Source organism: Plectropomus leopardus, chromosome 19, assembly GCF_008729295.1.
Source record: "Plectropomus leopardus isolate mb chromosome 19, YSFRI_Pleo_2.0, whole genome shotgun sequence".
Lineage (NCBI taxonomy): Eukaryota > Metazoa > Chordata > Actinopteri > Perciformes > Serranidae > Plectropomus > Plectropomus leopardus.
Genome location: NC_056481.1, coordinates 8,630,269 through 8,648,374, shown reverse-complemented (window position 1 = coordinate 8,648,374; position 18,106 = coordinate 8,630,269). Strand labels below are relative to the sequence as shown.

At 38.9% G+C, this 18,106-nt stretch overlaps 1 protein-coding gene across 1 annotated transcript in view; it reads left to right on the top strand.

The window, feature by feature from the left end:
• The first annotated feature begins 204 nt into the window (after positions 1-204).
• Positions 205-18,106, top strand: part of mta3 (metastasis associated 1 family, member 3) — a 34,856-nt gene continuing 16,954 nt past the window's right edge. The window contains exons 1-9 of the mRNA XM_042507542.1: positions 205-476; positions 4,406-4,473; positions 6,478-6,571; positions 12,743-12,869; positions 13,047-13,110; positions 14,127-14,244; positions 15,779-15,881; positions 16,433-16,532; positions 16,635-16,823. Of these exons, the coding sequence (XP_042363476.1) occupies positions 449-476; positions 4,406-4,473; positions 6,478-6,571; positions 12,743-12,869; positions 13,047-13,110; positions 14,127-14,244; positions 15,779-15,881; positions 16,433-16,532; positions 16,635-16,823 (891 nt within the window). The 5' untranslated portion in view covers positions 205-448. The remainder of the gene's footprint in view (positions 477-4,405; positions 4,474-6,477; positions 6,572-12,742; positions 12,870-13,046; positions 13,111-14,126; positions 14,245-15,778; positions 15,882-16,432; positions 16,533-16,634; positions 16,824-18,106) is intronic.

Genomic DNA, 18,106 nt, shown 5'->3' with positions numbered 1-18,106 from the left:
CTGCATTCTCTCAGATGTTGCTTCATAATAGTCGAAATATTTATTTATTATTAGTTAGTTGCATTTTATTCGACATAAACACATTTCAAATATTTGCAAAGGTGATAGTGTGCGTGTGTATGTGTGCGCGTGTGCGCGCGCGAGCACGCGTGTCTGCGCTCGTGTGTGCGCGTGCGCGCCCTCCTCCCTACGTCACCAGTCAGTGGTTTTTCGGGTTGATCCGACTTCTTTTGGCTGCCGTGAGTTCACTGTATTGTAAAGGGTACTGAGAATCCTAGTGGAGGAGGGGGGGTTCATTTGCCAAAAATTCTCCCGCTTGGCTACACATCCGGAGTCCCGACGACCATAATTTAACGCACCTCTTACCTTTTAAGAAACCGAGTTTTATTGTTTTAATTAATTTATTCTATTTCTCTTAGTTTATGGTTAGCACTCCGGGAGGGCAGAAATGGCGGCCAACATGTACCGGGTCGGAGGTATGTATGTCAATGTGGATCTTTTTATCAAACTGAAACCCTTCCAGTTTTGCATCCCTTGGGGATTGTGCGGCGTTATTTTTAGTTTGTGTGCTTCTAATAGTTACACACGACTGTGCCACACGTACAGAGGTGCGTTAAGTTGGAGCAGGAAGGTGAGAATTTCTAAATATTTGGGATTCAAAATGGGTCAGGCCTCGCGTCTGTCGTGGCCACAGCAGCTAGCCGCCAGCTTGCTAAATGGCTAGCTTACAATGTAAACATATTTCAGTTGTCGGCACCTTTTGTTGGTCTTTCGGTTTTCGGAGAATTACACCGGAGGTACGGGTAGCTGGTACGCTGTGGCACTTCTCGACTAGACATGTGTTTAAAAGGTTGTTAAAATGTTACCACGGGCAGTCTGAGGCTGCCTTTGTATTTGCCTCTTCTGGCATGCAGCCATTAGTACGAGCTTATTAAGCTAACGTTAGCACCAGCAATGGCTCCACTGATTAGCATTATTGCAGCTGTGGCGCTCGTTTTACAGTATTTGAGCAAAGCATCTAATATCTTGGTAACACTAGACGCCGTTTTATTGCCACACTGTCCACATGCATTCACCACAAGCGCTATTAATTAGCGAATTGACTTCACTTGCTAGCTAGCTTGTTAGCAGAGGAATTCAACATCAAATTATTGTCTCGAGAATGGCGTCGATGCGTCGGGTGAGATTAAACCTTACACCTTTAATCACACGTATGAAAATCTACAGTCACACCCGGATTAAGCTTGGATAACTTATGCTTTACGTGTCACCCTAAACGTATACGTTGGGCGTCTTTGCACAGGTGATATTATTGGTGATATCAGTAACGTTTTATCAATTTGTTGTCCATATGGTCACCTCAGATGCAGTTCTCTGCTGCCTTCAAGTGCTCTTTGTAAACTGCAACTCTTGCAACTTGAATCTTGTTTGTGCGACACGAGTGTTTGTTTTTTCTTTACGAAATAATGACACATATATCTTGAAATGCTGCCTCTGCATACATATAACTAGTTTTTCTTTGTGCAACTCTGGCAATTTAATATAAGTATACATGCGAAAGCTGCAAAATAAAAATATATATATATTAAATCTACATGGAAACACATCACAATTCAGAGGGGGACAGCTGTAATATGTATATGCACTAACTGGGTGCCAAACTTTTATATATTTATATCACCACTGACTTGCACAGGTGCCTTTAGTATGTCAATTAAAATATTTCAGACAGCACTTGAAGGCAGCATTTGCCATGATAAACTTTTTAAAAACTTTTTTTTCCATTATTTAATGTCATTTTCTTGTATTTGAAAGAAATCAAGCCAGTTTGCTCAAGTTAATGGTTAAGGAGGAAACTGTCACGTCAAGGCTGAAATTTAACGATAATACAACTGCAGGTACACACATTTTGAATCCAGAGGTGGACAGCTGTAATATTCACACACACTCACTGAATACCAAATCTTGACTACTCTTACATATTTACATAATAACTGACTTGTGTAAGTGCCTGGAACCTAGTAATTACAATATTTCAGAAAGCGCTTGAAGGCAGCATGTGCCCTGACCTCAACTTTTCAAAAGTTGCCATATATTCTATAATATCTTTAAAAAAATGAGAATAAGCCTAATAATAAAAAAAAAAGCCCCATATCCAATTATTTGTGACTTGGTTCATACTTTTACTTTATTAAATTAATTTTGTTATATTTCTCTTCTGTTAAACCATATACATTTATTCACACATATTAAAATTTACAGTCACACTGTGATTAAGCTTGAGTAGCAGATATGCTTGACATGTATCTTAAACATTTACAGTAACTCTTTGTACAGGTGATAGTATCAGTATCATTTTATCAATTTGTTGATCATATGGTCACCTCAGATGCCGGTCTCCTGCTGCCTTCAATTGCTCTTTTGAAACTACAACTCCCATAGCTTAAAGCTTGTTGAAACATAACTTCTTTCCATATTTTTACAAGAAATCAAGCCAATTTGCTCAAGTTTAAAGGGCTAAAGAGAAAAATATTGAATCATTTTGAATCCAGATACATATTTACAACATAGGTAACTTGCGTAAGCACCTGGAGCTTGGTTATTACAATATTTCAGACAGCACTGAAAGGCAACATTTGTCATGAACTGAACTTTTCCAATGTTACTGCATGTTCTGCTCAGGTATAATTGAATCAGGCTTAATTTCTGTCTCCTCTCCCTGGGTGAGGTCATGTTTTTGCCGATTTTGTTGATGACCAACGGAAAATCAGCAATTATGACTTAACCCTTTGAAACATAGAAACCTTTAAAAACATAGAAAGGAGGCATGAGCAATGAAAGAAAAAAATGACCCCAAAAATAGCACGCAGTCAGTAAAAAGTATGAGAATAACCCAAAAATGAGTTAAAAACAAATAAAAAATAGAAAAAGAGGGAAAAAATAAGGCAAATATGACTTGGAAACTGCTTTAAATATTTTTATGATTAAGTAACATAATTTTAAATATGGATTTATGATAACTATAAATATAGTTTTCTCCCTTGCCTGTTTTTTTTTTACCTAAACATTTTTTCCTAGCTTTTTAATGAAAAAAAAAACCGATTTCTGCACAAATTGTTCAGGGTTCAGGTGTGTGAAAGCAGCAAAAAAAGTTATGCTGCTCCAGGTTTCCAAGGATTAAATGTATATTACTGCATTCAATTTATGTAATTGATTCAGTCATTCAATTTATTCATCTTACAAAATCACTCATTTACACACACACACGTTTGTACTTCTGGCTCCACTATAGCAGCAAAACAGTAGTTAAACCACAGTATGTTTTTTAAAAATGAGGGAGAAAACTACCGAATGTCACACAGCCAGTTTCATGTTCCTCTGCTTGTTTTATTGTGAGCTGGGAGTCAGACAGTGGTTGCAATATACATGTGTAATTGTGTATGTGTGTCTGTGTGTGTGTGCACACCTTCTGGCCACTTTATTAGGTACTCCAATATAATTTAATACACTCCAATACAACAGATCAGCCATTAGTTCTGCATTTAGGAGGGTTACAAGAGATTGCATTACAGAGCTGCTACTAAGTCCTTCCTTTATGCCACCTTTGCATTTTTACATAAAACCAAACTACGGCCTCATCCCGCTCCGATGTGTCGTCGAACCAGATGAGGCTTGATGGTCGTGATGTTTAACACACAGCGTCTGCTTCTCGTGTGACATATAACATTTGTTGAGTGCATTGTAAGTAATAACAACAGCATTTGCATGTCAGCAACAGTCATTTAGCTCCTCTGTTATATGGCAGCTGATCTAGTCCTCTGCACGGAGGGTAAGGAGCTATCAATCATTGTTCTTTTTTTCTAATTTACAGACATTTATGGCAGCTGTTATTTTTCTTTGAGTTAGGGGCTAACAGCTACAATTTAGATATCCCGCACTGGGTCACCAGAATTAACATTGTCAAAAATGATGCGGCGGCCCGGCTCACCGTCACGTTTATCCAGACCCCATTTTGGCATCATTACTTCCTCCTGTGGCGGCCTAAAGGCGAGATAACTTTTTCCTCCCATTCCGCGATCACACCATATATAAAGAGCAGTAAGGCGGCATAACAGCAGGTGGTGTTTGGTGTGCCCAAAACATTAACATTAAAAACACCTCTCAGTATGATGCCGTCCAGTTCAACACCACTGCAAACTACAACTTCAATGACCAACATATAGTTAAATTATTCACTCTCTACTGGAACTAACCATTGTTCTATTTTTAAATGTGGACTGTTTTATTGGTTGGCATTCACATTTTAAAGGTGTACCTAAAAAAGTGTCCTTTGAGTTTATTATTTTCACTTGTTCTCACAGGCTAATCCATTGTTACAGTGAAGGATGTTTGTTTCCTTTTTCAGATTATGTATTCTTTGAGAACTCCTCAAGTAACCCGTACCTGATCCGACGGATAGAAGAACTCAACAAGGTACTGAAGTGTTGGTGTGTCACTTTGTGTGTGTTTATGCTGCTTTAGGCCTGAGGGTGAATAGCTAGGATTCCTCCCTGTTTCTGTCCCCATCCCCCACTTTGCAATACTGTGCATGTCACTGCAATTTCTGACTGAATGTGTTTGTAATGTGATGGAACCTGGCAGGTGTTTCTCTGTCTCACAACTGCCAATAATCGCACAGGACACACCTGTGGGAGTGTATGTGCAGGTGGGGGAGATCGCTGTAATGGACATTTCAGGAGCTTAGATAGTTTAGGAGTAAAGATCAGGTCATGGCAGCTTTGAAAAGCAGCAATGTTTTTTTCTCTGCTTCTGTTTGATCACATGTAGAATTTCCTGTTTTGACTTAAGTCAGAAACGTGTCACATGTGTCAGTTAAGAGCAGACCCAAGCTAACCTTTGTTTAAATACTACACACGCGTCTTAAACGGGCGTGTCAGATAAGCATTTTCCTGTGTTGCATTTGCACTCATAAATGCATGCTATTATCAGCTGGTGTGGGTGGGAAGATGTCAGATCAGGTCAGTATGGTACAACAAACATATTGAGGCTGAACAGTGAAATATAAAGATAGGAGACTGTGTTGTTAGCATAAGTGATAAAAAAGGGGGTGGACAGAATAACAAGAACACCATGCAAAATGATGCAATGTAACACAGTCGTCTGGCAACAGATGCTGCCTGTATGAGGCTTATAATGTTGTTTTTTTTGTTTTCTTTAAAGATTGGTGGATTAGCAGGGTACACCTGGAAAAGTGCAGGAATTTTACAGTCACATTTTTGGGCCTGGAAAAGTTATTGAACTTGTAAAAATCATTGAAAGTTTTGGAAAAATCATGGAAATTTGTAGCATGAAGTAAATTAAATAACATCAGTGTAACATAACGAGGAATTCATTTTGTGTAGCTTTTCTGTATTAACCGTAGGTTTAATATGTGTGGGCATTTGACAGCGTTTTGGTTGTGTTTTGCTTTTGTTTATTAGTTCACCACAGAAGTTTCTTACCAAAATTGCGCTGCTTATCAAAGCCAGAAACTCTACAAAACAGAAATAATTTTTGGATTTTCACATTTTTGATGTTCCTTTAACACATAAATGGGGATGCTTAATCAGTCAGTTTACATACAGTTTGAATTTTAGATGTTTAGGTGAATGGGCAAAGGGAAAAAAAAGTATTTTTGGTCCAAGAAAAAGTCATGGAAGAGTATGAAATATTGAAGTTGATAGACATTTTTTGTGGCTGTATCGTTTTGTTGATTTTGCATTGTATTGCAGGAAGGGCTGGCCAGTATGGAGAAAATCAATTATCAAGATATATTTCACCATATATCTTGATGGCAATATTGAAGGCATCATAATTAGGCTTTCTTAAAATATTTTCATGATGAGATATTAAAAAAAATAATTGTCAGTAATGTAGATTATGACTATGTAGGTACCGCTAAACAGCAGAACAGCTAGACCTGTCTGGTAAGTTTGGAAAATTACATAATTTTACTGTAATACAGCCTTTAAAACCAGGAACTGACACCACTTAAGATACCCAAATTTTAAGACGTTATCTAGTCTCATAACATGATACAGACATGGTGCCTGGCCCTAATGCACTATAATGTATGGTGTTCCTATTATTTTGTCCCTATTTATCAGTTGAGTCGTTATCAGCTCTTTCCTGCAAGCTTCCAAGGAAAACAGCACTAGTTGAAAGCAGTCTTCTCAACCCGCTTTCCCCCACATCCATTCACTCTCCATCAGTCACAGAACTGAATACTGGCTGAGTCTTTAAGCCTGTCGGCCTAATTATACAGCGAGACAATCAATCAATCATCCGCTCAAACTCGCTGTTGCTGCTCTGGTCAGCCTGTCATAGCAGCGTAGCTTGATGAGCACACAAAGCAGCCAGGTCTCTTGAGATAATAGAGATTTGTGCAGGAAGGTGTAGTCGCAGCTTTCAGTCAGCGTGTGTCCCTCTCTGTTTCAGACGGCCAGTGGGAACGTGGAGGCCAAGGTGGTTTGTTTCTACAGAAGGAGAGACATTTCGCACAGCCTCATCCAGCTCGCAGACAAACATGCAAGTAAGTAGTGACTTCAGTCATAAATCCTTTTTATAGAGAAAATCCTGTAAAACTTCTGCAATGAAGACTCATCACAGGGTTGACACGGTTGTGGAAAACCTGGAAAAGTCATGCAATTTCACAATTACAATTTCCAGGCTGGAAGGATGTCATGGAATTAGTAAAAAGTATTGAATGTTTTGAAAAGGTCAAGGTTTTTTTGTTGTGTGTAATGAAATCATTACAGTAATCTTCAGTGCATAACCTTTCACATACTGTGGCATAATGGCAAATTTATTTTCCGATGCTGTTGACATAATATACCACTATTTGCGACAATGTTTTTTTAAACATCACATACATTTTTTTTTTCATTTTCTCCCTGCATTGTGCCTCTCCCTTCATATTATGCCTGGTAGCTGAAATTACAATTATGGACAAGTAGGGAAAGAGAAAAGGATATTTTGGGTCTTTGAAAAATCACGGAAAAATTTTGAAATATTGTCCATGAAAATGTGTGGGGACCGTACCTTCATTACGTCAGCCTCACTTTTTTCACAAAATCAAACAATGCTTGCATCATACCACTCCACTGTGTGATTTGTTTTGATAGCATGTCGGCAGTCCAGAAGCAAAAGAGGCGTGACATGTTGCACAACAGTGTCAGTGTCTAGTGGGACATGTAACGTACGCGTCAGGCGGTCAATGCCATAACATCACTTTGTGCTGCATTCCTGTATGAAAGATGCTATGTAAATAACATTTATTATTATTATTAACATAGCAATAACAATCATTTACTGTTGCTGTTAAATGGCGGTTGATCTTGTCCTTTGCTCAGAGGTTAAAGAGCTCCTCAGAATTATGTCAGTCAAATCGGATTTGTGCTGTTCAGTACACATATTTGACTTTTCGTTCATTATTTCCACACAAAGTTTGAATGGAATTAGCAGGACGTTCAGAGTAACAGCGATGCTGATGCAAAAAATAAACAAGCCAAATTAGCCCTCCAAGCTAATATGTGCTAACAACAGATGGGAAATGTGCAACAACATTTTTGCTGCCACTAGATATGAAACAAAAGCCAAAGACTGTATCATATGAAGTTGCGGTGAGCTGTAAATTGACTACCTCTAAGCAGAAGCCTAATGATAACGTTATCTCAGAGCCTGACTGGGAAAAACTACAAACAAATCAGCAAAAAGACAAATAGACAGAGCGCCACGTAGCTCAGCTGGTAGAGCACTTGCCCCATATTCAGAGACTCTGTGTCCTTCTCCAAGCAGCCCCAGGTTCGTGTCCAACCGGCTGCTCTTTGCTGCATGTCATCCCCACTTTCTCTGATCCCCATTTCCTGTCATCTCTTTAATAATAGTCCCGTCATAGCTGTCTTATCAAATAAAGGCCAAAAAATAGCTTTAAAAAGGCTATACACTGCTTTCCCACTGCCAACTGTGTACGTGGCTTTGCAGCAGAAAAGTGTCCCTTTTGAGTGTGTGTGTGGGTTGTTTTGGTGTTTCTGCAACGTCACGACTGGCAGGAGAACAGGTTAACTGTAGAGCAGCATGGACCGAGGTCTGTGAAAATTTTACGGTGGTTACTATATCTCTACTCATTCAGACTCTTTCAAACTTGGTGCAGACTGATTTGGATTGATGTTTGAGCGCTGCTCAGGGTGATACAGAATTAGGTAATTAGTGATGCCGCTGTGGTAGATCTCACCGTTTAAGGAGCTGAAATTAGCGCGTTCATCCAGGTGTTGTGTTCCCATCAATGCCGATTGGAGCTGGAGGCGATAAAAACCCACTGCAGAATCATTTGACCCGGGTAAGATGCCAGTCGTACACCTTGCCATTGCAGGTTTTTTGTGCAGTGAGAATAAGGCTATACTTAGACTAGCCTTTGGTCTGGGTCCGCACCTTCAGTGAAAGCAAGGTGCTTTCCAGCTAATCTGGGGATCAAAATATTCCCAGAAGTACAGTGCACGCTGAAAACTTACACAAAAACCCGCTTGATTCCGACATTTTCCTTTAAAGGAATCTAGTGTTGTATGAGGCAATACAGTTTCTTCAGAATCTGTTTATTATTATACACTGAAATCAAATGTGGAGCTTATGCAATTAGACGATTATTTAGTTGATCAACAGATAATTATTTGGGAATAATTAGGATAATCAGTTCTTTCTAGTCATTTTTGAAGCAGAAATGCCAAACATGCTGGTTTTAACTACACAAAAGCGAAGTTTTTCAGTTTTAAAACATTGTAAATATAATATAGTTGGGTTAGTCAGTCAATCAGGAAAATAATCTGCATCTAAGTAAACAATGACTATAATTGTTAGTTGCAGTCCTAATCAAATGTATTCACAATTTTATTAAACAGCAAATACTCACATCTGAGAAGTGAAAATTTATGATTTTTATTATGTTTAATTGAAAAAATGACAAAAATGGTGTATCCATTAATAAAATGTTTATCAGTCATTAAGTAATGAATGCACATTGCATTCCCAGACTGAAACTTAACGGTTTTCATTTGGGATTTCAGCCAGCCTCACTGAGGGAAAATGCCATTATGGGCTTTCTGCCGCTCGTCATTCGAGCAGACCTTCCCAGCTACGTTTCCACTTAGCACGCCCTGGGCACATTGTAATATTTACCATCAATTTGATTTTTGATTTTTTTCATGTCGACCACAGCTCCAGAGTGCAACCATTTAGTCACATAAATAGGCGCTGCAGTGTGACTTGATAATATTCTGCTATTCATACTTATACATCACATTTATTTCTCAATTACCATCAGGGAGGGAGAGAATTGGCAGTATGAGAAGAGGGAAGGAAGGAAAGTGTTGTTATCACACCAACACCTGTTCTGTGTGGGTAGACTTCTACCTGTTTCCAGTTATGTTTCACTTTCTCCTTCGACCACAACAAATTGGTGATCACTTTCTGTAAATTAAAACCTCCCACAACTTTTAGAGGGACGTTTGAGACGAGGACACCCAGTGCAGAGTGGTTTAAATGATTTGCGTAGCTGAGAATCGGCAGAGAGCACAGACAGGAATGCATTGTGTGGCTTAATGCTACTCTTTCTGTGAGGTCAAACTCTTTGTGGAAAACCAATTTTGCTCATTTAGTTTAACTCTGTAAACATAAGTCATCTTAAGCGCTGAAAAATAAACCGTACAGTATGCAGGGACATATGCACCCATCAGTGCCAATTTCACAAGCTGTTTAGAGTCAGTCGTCCACCAGCTGCTCAGCAGAAGAGACACAAACAATAATACAATTTAGCACTGCCTGCCACTTACCACTAAAAAAAAAACACCATAATTCACGCAATTTATGTTTTCATTAGTTTAGGAGGAAAACAAAAGGACTGGCAGTGAATCTGATTCACAGAAGTAGACACAGAATGTGCACTTTGTAGGAGTCAAAGCTGAAATATCTGCATTTATTACCAAAATCTGAAGCTACAAGTCAAGATAGAAGAATATGTATGTGTTGGCCTCGATTTTCTTGCCTTTATTGGCCTTTGGTAGAGTTATTCTGAAGCCCTTTTAGTACATTGCCATCTGTTTTGTTTTATTATGCTTATTAATCATCACAGTCAAAGATCAAACAACAGCTGAGGGCTAAACTTCAGCTTTACATGAGAGCTAACAGGTCAGTTTATCTCAAAAATAGACATTTTGCAGCCTACCCTCTTGGTATCAAGCCACGCAGATAGTTTTGGTTCTATGTGAGGAGATTTTGAAGTATCTGCCTCTGAAATTGCTGCTGCTGCTGCCGCCCCAACACAATAGAGGTGGGTGAATAGAATTGTTTTCAAGCATCCAAAAATTAGATTCAAAAACATTCATTTTCACCATTCATACCTTGCAATATTGGAATGCATACCTTTACTTGTTCATTACCAAAATGTCAATATGTTGCTGTGATGAATTAGCAGCTAGTTGCCAACCTCAGTGACAAATATGAGATTGATTACCTGGAGTTGCCTTGTAGTAGCAAACAAAAACTTCAGCTGTGTGTTTGCACTGCAGTTACAGCTCTGATATGTTGAAGGAGAGCAGATCAGAAAACAACAAGTCAGCTATCTGTTGGCTTAAAGTAAGAACAGCAATATAATATAGGACGCTGCTCAGTTAAGTGGAGGGTCTGTGTGCTTCACCCCTGTTGAAGGGGTGAAGCACACAGGGGGGGTCCTTCAAAATTATAAGCACATCCACTTCATGCAACGACAGGCAATGTATGCAGAGATTAGAAAGAAAGCATGGTTTGAACTTCTCACAAACTCACCTCCCATCACAACTAGTTAGTTTTGACCATATGCCTGCCTTTGGGGTAGCTCTGACAGTAGAAATGTACACGGCCACAGGCCGTCAAACCATGGTGCAGCTGAGGTTCAAGTTTTTCTCAAACAAAACATTTTTTAAATCTCCTGCAGTGGGTTGCACACATTACATGTCTTCAAAACGTCCTGCCCATGTTCATGTCCTGCCGACTGTCCTGTTTACATAGAAACCGTTCATAGAGACATCCAAAGCAATGGACATAGTACAAAGAGTGAGAAAATCCACTTAGTTCAGGTTGAAAGCGTGTTGGATGGGGCCAACAAGCACAGGACTTTAACCCAGGAGGCAGGTGTGTCTGTCCTAATTGAAACTAAAGGTAGGCGTTGAGTTTTTTTGTCACTTGTTATTCAGTCATTAGTCAGATGAGTGGACTCACATAACTAACATCAACTGTTCTCTTTTCTTAACCCTGACCAAATTATTTTGTTGCCTAAACATTTTCACAGACCCTTTCTTAGTCAAGTGATTTGACTCACATGACTTACCACTGACTCCCTTTGCATCATCACCCGCCATCCCTGTATGAGTCAAAATCGCGATTAAATGCAGAATTTCAATTGTTAATTTCCATTAATCACACTGTTTACTTGCATGTTTACTATCATGGACAGTTATGAAGTCCATATTGACAAAGTGAAACAATTCTTACCAGATTGTCTTGATTAGAAATCAAGTGACAAAGTGAATAAAAACAAACTGCACGGGACTGGCATAAAGTGGACCTGTCTGTAAAGGGAAGACTCAGGGGTGATCACACAGAGATGCATCGTGTCAGGTGCAACCGCTCCAAAAAAGCAGTGGAAATGCATCTGAAAAAACATCTGGGAGCGCCTGTGGAGCGGGGCTGCTTGCGTGTGGCCAAAAGTGACATTGAGTGAAGAAGTTGAAAAATATCTTAACTTTTATGCGCACCCAAAAAACACCAGAAAAACATGTTATGCAGCAGCAAGACACTTCTAGTGACACATCTCAGTATGATCTGCCCCTTACTGCTCACAGCCTTAGTCAAAATGTGACCAGTGGGGATGAGATCACGTTGCATTATTGTTTAAATACGAGTATAGATGCAAACTTTTTCAGAAGGTCTCTCATGGAAGACATTCATAGCGTTGCACTCGGTTCTTCACATGAAAAATTACGTAAATATTTATGTCAAGACTGAGAAAAAAGAGAGACAGAGAGAGAGCTGGCCTCTTCCTTACCTCACAGCTGGCCAATCATGGTGTGAAGTTGGTGTTATGGTCTGATTGCGGGAAACAGCCGTCCCCTTACATCAGCGTCAGGAGGGTTGGGGGGGGGGGGGACAAGTATACCGACAGCTTAAAAAGTGACACATCAGCAGTGGAAATGAGGAAACTGGCAAATTATCCTCATTTATCTGAAAAAATATGCCTTCACTTTGAATTGCTCACATGTTTTTCTGCTTCACGTTATTATGTGCCGTCTCAGCTGCAGTTGATCCAGTATTGTAGGGATGAAAATACTGTCTTTGAAATTAAATTTCACTTGAGCGTAATAGCTTGGGCATCTTTAATAGATGGCAGCAATAGTTTGTGATTGCAAAGCCCTCATGGGCCATTTTACCAGCCTATTGTATTAGATCTGAAGACGGCACAGTTATGAAATATCATTAAGTGGAGCTTTATGAAGTCTTAGAGATGAATGAACGAACTTGGCTGGAAGCATTTGTGACTTTGATAATCTGTTGGTCTGTTATCCGTCACGAGTAAGACCGTCACGTTTCTTGTGTCAGTTTTCACAAACTCATTTTTAACATTAGTGTCTCTTATTTTCTAGTGTGTCATTTTCTCTGTCGTGTTTGTTTCTTGCAGAGGAGTTGGAAGAGGAGAAGGAGAGTCCGACAGAGACAGAGCTAACAGAAAAACAGAAACACCAGCTTCGCCACAGAGAGCTCTTCCTCTCCCGGCAGTATGAGAGTCTACCTGCGACACACATCAGGTACTGTACAAAAAATTACACACACACACACACACACACACTGGACTCCACACCTCATCTGCAGGCAGTGCCCATGGATAGTCACTCATCCAGCCATGAACAGACAAATTGAGTGCTGCTCACTTCCTGTGTCAGTGTTTTACATGGTGCTTCTGCCCTCTGTCTGTCTTCTAACAGGGGGAAGTGCAGTGTCGCGTTATTGAATGAAACTGAAGCCGTTCTTTCATACCTTGACAAAGAGGTGAGACAGAGAAAAGAACCTGATTTGTCCTTTTTTTTATTTTTTTCATGTGTCAGATGTCAAAAAATGTAGAAAAAGGTCCCAAGGTGCTGCAGCTAAAAATTACTTTTATTGTCAGCTAATCAGTTATTTTCCTGATTTGTTGTTCAGTTCATAGAATGTAAGAAAATAATAAGTTAATTTTTTAATGCCCATGATGATGGCTGATCAATAGTTTTGTCCGACAAACACCTCAAGATTAACACTGATATTAGTTTTCACATAAGACAAAAAAAGCATCAAAACATCACATTTTTGTATATGCTGGTACAAGATTATATTAAGATGTTTTACTTTAAATAAAATACTTAAATGAGTAATTTATTATCAAAATAGTTGCATTTTGTTTTTTGTCTATTGACCAGTTAATTATTAATTTCTGCTCCAAAAAGTCATGAAATTTTTTCAGTTGAAGATGTTATCTTCATTTCTCCCTAAAAATGTTTGTTTTTATTTTAGCGCATTATTATTTTACAGAGATTATAGTAAAGATTATTTTGTTATACAAGAATTTCTTGGATGTCTTACAGCGGCAATGATTAGTAGTCAGTTAGTCGATCAACAGCAATTTTTATTATCGTTATGGGTTTTAGAAATTTTTTAGACAAAAGACCAAACAGTTGCTGGTTTTATGCTTCTTAAATGTGGGAATTTAATGATTTTCTTTGTTATAGATGATAATAAATTGAATAACTTTGGATTTTTGGACTTTTGGTTGGATATAACATACTGTTTAATTCAAAGACATCACCCTGGGCTCCGGTAAATAATGCAGGGTATATTTCACTATCCATCTAAAGTCTTATTGACACATTTTTTATTTATTATTAGAGAAAATAATTGGCAGAATAATCAAGAATGAAAAAATAATAATTAGTTGCAGCCCTAGTTCTTTTAGACTTCATTTCACACTGGGAATGAAAAAAGATCAAGGTTCATATGTATAATAGTGACTGATGCGTGTTGTTTTACTTCAGGATACGTTCTTTTACTCGCTGGTGTACGACCCAACACAGAAGACCCTGCTGGCCGACAAAGGAGAGATCAGAGTGGGACCGCGTTTTCAGGCAGACGTACCTGAAATGCTACAAGAGGGTGAGTCAAAACACATGATTTATGTAATAACACCCACAGGTTTTGTTGATTTCATGTGTGTCAAAACTTGTTCTTCTTCTCTAGCATTACTATCCTCACCTATCGTCTTTGTGCGTGTGTGTGTGCGCGCGTAATTAGTTTCGAAGTAGGAAGGTAGTTTTTCTTTGGAAGGGGAAGAATCTGCAGGCTTTGTTCTATTAATGGAGAACTTAGCAGGTTTTTTTCCTTGTCGAAATGATGATGGACACACCTTATTCATGGTGTGTTTGACATGAAAATGATTTTGCCCCATGACTTGATTTTAAGTCTCTTTCAGACGTGCACCGTGAAAGCATTATCAATTATAGAGGGCAGCTGGAGTTAAAATTCTTGAAAAGCTGACTTGGTAATTAACAACCTCAACATGAACTGGGAAACGTTTTTTTTCTTGCATGTGTAAACAAAAGTTGAAAAATGTCCTTGTTCAGCTAATTTCTATGAACATATGACAGCAGAATATGTAGGCAAAGAGACAAGACTTTGGTATCAGAAGCATTATTGTTAGTCCGTGTAGTTCTGTTGACCAATTACTTTTGAGTGGCAGGTTAACAGTCTGGCGAGCAAAACGTCACAACGCATTGGCAGAAATGCAGTCTCGGAGCCCTGTGGCTATAGTCTGACGACAATTTAGCTCTCTGTTTGCTAATCTTTTCTAATTTATCTGCATTCATATGCAGATATCTGTTTCTAAAATTAAGCAGGAATGTTGTGTCGATCTGTCTCAAGCTTATTGGACTTTAAACAATGAGGGCTACACAGAGGAGGACGTCTTGGACTGGAAATTCGTTGACTACACCAGAACCCCTGAAATACTGCTCTCTGACCTGAGACACTTTATCGTTGTCATACGAGACTGATGGGTTCTGAGATTGACGTCCAGCATGCTCTTCAGAGATTTTTGGGGGGTTTTTTTGCAACTTTTTGCCCTGTTTGAGGCTGTAGCGGTGAAAGTCTTGAAAATTTTCGTAGTTATTGCCAAACTGAACAAGGATGATAGAGCTCAAGTAACACTGAAGAAATAAGCCATTTACTGGAATTTCTAACTTCGATACGAAACCCTGAGAAATATCGATATTCAATACCACAAATTTGTATTTAAAGATATATATATACGAAAAGGTTATAGCATGATAAAGATGTCTTTAGTTTTCATGGTTAGTATCAGAGAGCACCAGAGCGACTGTAGTAAACTAACAAAAAGAGAGTGAGACAGAGCAGCTGGATTGGTGTATTGATACAGCAGAAGATGAGTATTGAAAGTGTTGCAAATGCTCAGAATCTTTGTGTATCAATAGGTCGATATTTTTGACACCTCTACCCTCTTTTGTCCAGAACCATCACATAGTTTGTGGAAATTTACAAATTGTGTGCAGATTTTAAACTACTAGGTCTACCAGAGAACGACAGTCTCATGGGTTGATAATCCTGATTACAATATCAAGCAAATAACGAAATTATTGTTTATTTTAAAGCGTAGTCTCTGTGTGTCCTGCAGGTGAGGCAGATGACAGGGACCAGTCCAAGCTAGAAGAGAAGCTGTGGGATCCAGAGTGTCCACTCACCAACAAACAGATAGACCAATTCCTAGTGGTGGCACGGTAAGACCTTTCACCTCTGACCTCTGCACTAAAACGATGTTATGAACCTCCAGTGTACAGCTGCAACTACTTAAACCCACTAACAGACAGAACAATAGTTTTTATAAGTATTAAGAGTATTAGAACTGTCTGCTGAAATAATGACATTATTCAGCCATTATTGTCCTCTGAGGTTCAAAGTGCAAATGTAACTGCAAATGGGATTAAATACACATTGTTATTATTTGAGGGAGAGCTTTGAAGTATGGCTCATTTTCATGTTAATCTTCAAAAAAAGTGAATTATCACAGTTTATATTAATATTAGAAAATGAACAAGAATTGCATTTGTTAAATATGTGTAAACCTTTAGTTTATTTATTTGATGTGTTTGAGTCATTGTTAGCTAATTTGTGTTTCTGTAACTGGAAGCGCATTCAGAACTATTTGTCTATGTTTGGGTTTGTTTAAGGCCAAAAAAACAAAACAAAAAGTCCTGCAGACAAGAATTTATGCTAACTCTGTTTTTTATTTATATATTCTCTATGTTTTTTTATGTTTGTGTTTTTTCAGGGCGGTTGGGACCTTTGCTCGAGCGTTGGACTGCAGCAGCTCAGTTAGACAGCCAAGCTTACACATGAGTGCAGCTGCAGCCTCACGAGATATCACACTGGTGAGTTGAGCAAACACACATAAACGCACGCTCACTCTGCGGTACCTGACCATGATGTAAACGATAGGTTGTCACACCTTTCTCTGTGTTCATTCGCTGCAGTTCCACGCGATGGACACGCTCCATCGTCATAATTACGACCTGTCCAGTGCGCTGAGTGTACTGGTCCCAGCGGGCGGCCCGGTGCTCTGCAGGGATGAGATGGAGGAGTGGAGCGCCTCGGAAGCCGCCATGTTTGAAGAGGCACTAGAGAAATACGGAAAAGACTTCAACGACATCCGACAAGACTTTGTAAGTGTGTGTTATGACTGCGCTCACACTCTGGCTTGTGTAAGCTGCCACAGTGGTGCCGAGGTGATCTTTTGTTAAATTTAAGTACTTTGTATACGGTGTTCAGGTGTTTTTTTATGTTATATTTTGCATGATTGTCGACCATTATTTTGCCTGCAGGATGCAAAGTTTTAGGTTGCTCAGTCAGCCTTAAATGCAGTTTATATTTTCCCCCTGGACTCAAAATCCAAAAGTAACTAAGTAGGGCTGAACCAAACTGCTACGTTAATGCTGCAAAGCTTTGGTTGTTACCATGGTAATCAGCATTAAAATCTGTATTTTTTATAAAAATTGCATTACCCCAACTATATGTCCAAAAATTGAGGAATAATTATCCAATATCCAATATATAATAGTTTCAAAGACAGCAACGATGACTCCCAAAAGTCGAATGCTAGGTACATCAAAGGAACCTGGTGCTAATAAGCCATTTTCCTTTTTCTAGAGGAATTTAAGCAGAATATACTCAGTCTGGATGCCACAGTTAGGAGGTTTTCCCACCGGTCAATGAACTTATGGCGAGGTCTGCATGATAACAAGAATATCAAATAATATTTTTTACCAAATACCCAAATGTCAATATTGCTATTAAAAGATTGATCAATATTGCTTTCACTAAATAATTAACACAGTGAGATTTTTGATAAATAATCATCGGTAATATGGATATAATGACCAAGTGGGAAAGCTAAATATCTGTAGATCGCTGTATTAAGTTTCTGCTGATGGAAATTTCCTCCAGCAGTAGGTCCGCTTTGAACTGCTGAAACACGAGATGATTATTTTTAAGTAGTCACAGGAAATGCACTGTTTGTCATCGAAATTAGCACTTCAGTTGTTAATCAAAATGCGTGTACATAACAGGAGAGTGATTATTTTCGGCTGTTGTTGACATCAGAAATGAAACCAAGAGGAACAGCCGGCTGCACGCCTCCTTTTTCCCTCATTATTGTCATCAGATTACAAAATATTGCCAAATAGGTGCTTTTGCTTCTGGCTTTGACACCAAATCCTCCACTAAAAAGCAAAATGGCACTGGCAAGAAGTGTAATTGGTGTATACCCTAACTCTGTGCAACACTATCTACTGTGACAAGCCTTATGCTCACCTATAGTAGGCTTGAAAAGTGGCTGTTCAGTAGTTTCACTCTTAATCGCTGACTGTAGATCAGCTTGATTTTGTGTCAGTGTGTCCTCTCACAGAGACCAGGTTTCATGTTGAGGGTTAAAGTTATCAAAACACGG